Source organism: Gossypium arboreum, chromosome 3, assembly GCF_025698485.1.
Source record: "Gossypium arboreum isolate Shixiya-1 chromosome 3, ASM2569848v2, whole genome shotgun sequence".
Classification (NCBI taxonomy): Eukaryota; Viridiplantae; Streptophyta; class Magnoliopsida; order Malvales; family Malvaceae; genus Gossypium; species Gossypium arboreum.
Window position 1 is genome coordinate 64773597 of NC_069072.1, and position 5984 is coordinate 64779580.

Consider the following 5984-nt stretch of genomic DNA (forward strand, 5'->3'; position numbering starts at 1 on the left):
ATGGATTAAATTTAATAAAGGTGTAACCTCGAATAAACATTTAACTTTAAAAGTATAATTTCTTATTTGGTTATTCTCTATCTAATATTATTAATGATGTTGTTTGAACAATTGTAAGCCGAAATCTCATAACTAAAGAAATCGTTTTAGTATTTTCTAATTTTTTAAAAATTATTTTCTTTATTCTAAGAGGAGTTCAAAACTTTAAAAGTACAATTTTGACGAAATCATTATTTATCTTTTCATCAGACGTATGGAATCCATTTGCCATTTTTCAATAAAAAACCCAAATGAAATCTAGGATAGACTACTATACTACTTTTACCACAAAACCTAATATATTTTCAATCATTACATTCTAATATTATTGTTTTAATATTTTGATTGGCCAAAAAAAGGAACCCAACTCATTTTTATTGTAAAATGAGGTGCATTCAACTGAAATGGGATTGGATTATGTATCCATTTTCACATTACTTACTTTATACAACTTTCATTAATAAGTCAATCTCCTCTCTTCTTGCCTTAAAATCAATTTCTTCTCTCGTTTTCTTCCTCACTGTTTCTCTGTATTTTCTCATATCTAAACACTCTCTACTTTTTGCTTCTTCTTGATCTCTTTTGTTATGGATAATCAAGAGCAGGAAAAGAATCAATCCTCAGGTTTTTCTTTTTTCCTTTCCTTTTTTTTCTTCAAAATTTTTAATGATTTTTATTTTTTATTTAATAAATTTCTGGGCTTGTTGAAGTTGTCTGTTTGTCTTTCCTGTGTTTTCTTGTTTATTACAATATATGTATAAAAACTTTAGTTTTTGTTTTCATGGATGATGGATATATCATCATTTTCTAGGCTGGTTAAAGTTGTTTGACTTTTTTTTTCCGGGAAAACGATTACCAACTTTCTGGGCTTTCTTGTTTCTTATAAAAGAAACTAGTATAACTTTTTCTTCAATCTGCCATTAATTTCACTTCATTTCCATTGAAAAAACTATTTATATGTATGTATGTATGTATGTATGTATGTATGTTGTTTTTCTTTTCCCTCTGGTTTCTAAACTAAAGAATATCTTTCCTTCATTTTTATGGTTTTTAAAAAAAATTCTGATTATATATTTTCTTAATACTTCCGATTGACGATTTTTTCCCTCAGAAACCGATTTCGGTTTTCTCCATTTTTGTTGTCATTCCTAATTGAATGTACGGATTTTGGTGAATACAGTTTAGGCGAAGATTATGGAAAGGCGTGGTTGGGAGAAAAGTATCAGAGGAGTCGGAGCAATGTCGAATAGATCTGAAATAGAAGTATTTTCGGACGCCGCAACGGAATTTCAAGATGGCGAATCAGGTTGGAGTACGGATATTGTTAGCCAAGCCGACAAGGCTCTTGCTTCCGCCATTTCATTCAAAGATTGTGAAGATTTCGGTAATTCACAATAAATCTCTATTACCACTTTTTGATGTTGGACTTGGATTTGGCTATAAGTGTTGGATGGAGGAATTTTGGAAGTTACTCCTTTATGCCCATGTCTCGATACTAGAGTACTTTTAAATGTGACCCTTTTATATACATGTGTCAATGCATATATCACACAAAAAGAAAATTTGAAGTGTCCATATTCGGATAAATGCTTGAATCTATTGCCTTGATACCAACCAGGCTAATACTCATGTTATTTTATTAGTAATGTTTTGCTCGTTATTCGGATAAGCGTTAGGTATGGTTATGTGCCTGATATAAGTATGTATATCCGATTTAACCATGTCTAGAAGAAGTTGCTCGTACTTTAATTCAGTTTGGATTGCGGTTTTTTCTGAACCAGTTTACGTCTACTTATCATAAAGTTTTGCATTAGAATTTACTGCTTTGTGTGATTTAAGGCTAAGTTGTTTGAATTCTCTAATTTTCTCAAAGAATCCATGGCTGATGTATATCTGGAAATGAGTATGGGATATGATGTTCCAAGAATCCTCCAAATACGTAGAGATCTTGGAAAGAAGTTGAATACTCATGTTAGATACATACCAATAGGGTGAGCAAAAATCGGTTATAATAGACCTAATTGACCCATTCTGTTAAGGTGGCGGTTATGGTCTCACAGTTAAGATGGTTAAGTTAGTGAGTTATCGGCTATTAAAATTCATACCTAAAACAATCAACTTAACCGAATTAAAATAGATCATTTTTATTTATTTCTATAATATATAAAAAAAGTAAGTTATTCGGTCGGTTTGATTAACATTAAAGGTTGTTGGTTAAGTTAAAAAAACCGACCAAACTGATTGATAAAACCAAATACTAACCTCTACATGCCAATGTCCTCACAGCCGAGCATATAATGAGTTAAACTTGCGCAACTGTAGCGCAGATATAAAAGAAATGAAATTCTGACCAAGTTCAAAGTGATTTTTGGGTATCGGTTGAGGTGGTAATACAACATTACTTTTGATCTAGTTTGAACAATTTGGTTTCATTTACATATGCAGATATCCTTCAATCACCACGGAATTCAGTTGATGGAAGCCAAAATGAAAATCCTGTTCCAAGAAGCATGCCTATTCTGCCAGTGAGCACACCCGAGCACCATGATGTTGGCTTGAGCTATAGTAAAGATTCCGAGGATAAAAACGGCTCTGCTAGTGAAGTGGTCTCAATCGAAACGGAAACACTAAAGGGTATCTCTGAAGAGAGTAGGAAAGTCAATGCTGGTGTTAGTGTAGCAGCTTGCTCTGTTGGGCAAGCAACTGATGCCAATGAGAAAGAAGGCAGCAAGTTTAATGAAAACCTATCGAGTGCCTTGGTTTTGCCTAGCAAACATGCTGGCAAATTATCTGAAACAGAATCTATCTCTGAAACGAGACTGGACGAAACTTCAGATATATCTTCTAAGACATCCATTAGTGGAAACGGTGAGCATGAGACTGATGGAAAGGGAAACCCTGGAATTAGTTTTGAAGAAAATTTAATGGATGCAGGTCTGAAATCTGAAAATGCTGAGGATTTAATTTCAGAGACTGCTTTGGCTGACAAAATTGTGGAATTAGAGGAAAATAGTGACAATTTGGCTCTCAACACGGTCATTGATGATCTTTTGTCCAAAGCTGAATCTACAAATGATAAGAATGTGTCTACGGGTACCTTTGAATTACAGACTGATGTAGCACAGGGTACAGACTCTTCCATTGATGTCGATTCAAATGAGGTCAATGAAAAAAAGGAAAAGGAAAAAGAAAGTGGTTATGTGCTCTGCAGTCCTGATGATATTCCTGTTGTAGATGATGCTGAAATCAAGCTTGAAGGTTTTAAAGATCATACGAGAGTGAATTTACCTCAATCGGAGACCTTAGCTTCTAAAGAAATAATTGTTGATAAGGAAGACGAAGTCAAAGACCATGTTTCACAGGAGAAGTCCAATACATTTGTGTCTAATCCAATGGATGAAGAAATTGCTATTGAAGATAGCTATAAACTTAGTGGAAATAATGAAGCTATCATTGAAGAAGTGTTCGTGATTGGGAATGCTGATGTGATTCAGATCGATAAAGGGTCCGATGCATTAGTTGATGCTGATACAACTGAGAATGAGAAGGATTGGGTAGTCCAGTCTCTCAGAAAACAGCAGCTGGTCAATGTTGCAGATGAGTTAAATAAAGGGTCCAATGCGTTGTCTCCTCTGGACGCTGATACAAGTGAGAATGAGAAGGATCAGGAAGTCCTGTCTCTCAAAGAACAGCAACCGGTCTATGTTGCTGATGATTTGCAAAAGATGGGATTTCAAGGAAGCATGTTAAATGATGCACCTGATGTGAAACCTATGGTTATAGATGCTGATGTAAAGGCTGGAAAGTTAAATAATGTTGTTGGAGATGAAAATTATGTGAAAAACATGAGAACATCATGTGAATCTATGGATAGTTCTTCACTATTGCATGCTAATCCAGCATTTCATTTACTTGAAGTTGAGGACTCTGATGATATTGGGACAAGAAAAACTGAAAAATCTGACATCAATGAAGTTGAAAGTGGAGATGGACTGGAGGAGGGATATGTTTCTACAAAGATGGACTCTACATCCGAATCGACTAGCACTCATTACCAATCTGCTATTGTCACCGAGGAAGTGAATGAGACTGAAGGCCTGCAGTCAAATAGTGTTTCTAACAGTGAAGATTACAAAAAGGAACCTGAAATAAGTAAGGGTAACAAAGTACATGGAGAGTGTGCAGCCGAAGATCTTATGGCTTCTGCCATTGACAATAGTGAACGAAACGAGTTTGAGAGAACATCAGTCAATCAGTTGAAAAAGGAGTTGGTACATTCTGGTCCTGTCAATGATAGTCATAACAGAGAGTCCAGAGTGGCTGCTTCTCAGACTAGTGCTGCAATTTTGCAAGGGGAAGCCAAAAATGGATCTTCTAAACCTCAACTTGATACAACTGTAGGTGATTTTTCGATTGAATCAAATAGTCGAACTGATAGTTTGGAAGGCCACTGGGGATCTGTTTCAGGTACACTAGCATCTTGTCTGACTTAACTTACCATTGATGAATTTATATGAAGTTAAGAACTGGTTTGATCTTATAATTACTCGATTTCAGGTATAATAATCAGATATTAGAACATAGGTTTAGTGATAGGACTCTCTAAGGATCCTCCAAATATATGAAAGAACTTAAAAAGAAATGAATGTTTTCACATCAGACTCCTGACTCCGAGTAACGTTGATAATTCTAATCCAAGAACTAAGTGGATTTCTTGTTTTTGTGCATGGAGAACAGTTCTTTCAACCCAATCTGATAACCAGGCTGCCATGGACACTGAAACTTTACCATCAACCGGATCACAAGCACTTTCAGAAGCAGAGAAAGCCAACACAAAGAAGTCAAAACTGGCATCCAAAGAACAACATTTCAATAAATCCGACGAATTTGAGCCACCGTCTTTCATGACATTGGTTGAAGGTGGAGGCAGTGACCAAAAAGCTGCTGCTGTTTCTGAAGCCCCAACAGGTGGAAACCCGAGAGCTGGCTGGTTTCCTTCACTTACTCATGCAACAAATGAGTCCCAAGGAAGAAAAAAGAATGAAGAGATCATACAGAAGGTGGCTAACTGGAATGCAAACCAGCACGGTCCTTTGAAGAACTTAGCCAATAGTGAACCCAAACCCAAGTCCCCTAACTTGAATCAGAACCCAAACCCAAACGCGAACCCCACTGTTTTGGCTCCCAGAGATGATGGAGGCAAAGTAAGCTCAATGGTGGGCCCTGAAACACCTATGGCTGAGGCAACCAATGTTGAAGCAGAGAAAGAATGGAAGTCTCCTGCAAGGTATCCATCTGATAGAAAGAGAGAAAAGAGGAAAGCTAAAGGTAGGCCATTGTGGGTACAGTTTGTATGTTGCTCATCTGCCAATTAGGATTATAAATTATTTGGGACCTATGTTACTCATGTCTTGGATGAGTTTGGAGATATAATCTTTTATAAGGAAAAACTTGAAAAAGATCTCACTGGTATCGGATTTCTACACTTGAATCCGAATCCGAGTAACATAGCTTAATACTAACAGTCTGTTTTGTATCATGTTTTTTCTTTTTGTGTATTATAATCATGTTTATACGTTAATAATTCATGTTATATAGAATTTGATAGGTGTAGTAATTTATTTATATTATTGCTAAATTATGTGTTGAAATTAATATATTGCTAAAATATCTGTCATCGTATTTGGGGTTAGTAGAAATAACTAGTGTTTATAAGTCTACTAGTAGTGGAGAAGAAGTCAATGACTCTGTAAGTATGTTTATTGTTGGGAAATCAATTCATGGTTTCCATTTTTTATTCGCTTTTTGTTGTTTCTGTTTTAGTTATTGGATGCATGATTTCCTAGGACACAACCTACATTTTTGTTGATTTATTATTTTACTCAATTTTGGCTTACTACATTGTACAACCTTTTCTCTCAAGTAAGAAGTTTTTGCCTTGGCCT

General features: G+C 35.5%; 1 protein-coding gene across 2 annotated transcripts; it reads left to right on the forward strand.

Annotated features, from left to right (window-relative positions):
- The first annotated feature begins 358 nt into the window (after positions 1–358).
- On the forward strand, positions 359–5623 carry LOC108465040 (uncharacterized). Of its 2 annotated transcripts, none has more exons than XM_053025727.1 (4): positions 359–663; positions 1220–1423; positions 2485–4506; positions 4772–5623. In XM_053025727.1, exons 2-4 carry the CDS (start codon positions 1234–1236, stop codon positions 4945–4947), a joined length of 2388 nt encoding a protein of 795 aa, XP_052881687.1. In that variant the 5' UTR covers positions 359–663; positions 1220–1233; the 3' UTR covers positions 4948–5623. The 2 variants fall into 2 exon arrangements, with proteins under 2 accessions (XP_052881687.1, XP_017620833.1); XM_017765344.2 differs by having other exon boundaries at positions 362–663; positions 4777–5623.
- Positions 5624–5984: the final 361 nt, after the last annotated feature.

Bases quoted from the DNA above. Each gene is read 5' to 3' on its own strand.
- LOC108465040 (XM_017765344.2), top strand. From the start codon at position 1,234: ATGGAAAGGCGTGGTTGGGAGAAAAGTATCAGAGGAGTCGGAGCAATG. The intron at 1,424-2,484 runs GTAATTCACAAT...TTACATATGCAG, and splicing joins CAAAGATTGTGAAGATTTCG to ATATCCTTCAATCACCACGG. The intron at 4,507-4,776 runs GTACACTAGCAT...CATGGAGAACAG, and splicing joins CCACTGGGGATCTGTTTCAG to TTCTTTCAACCCAATCTGAT.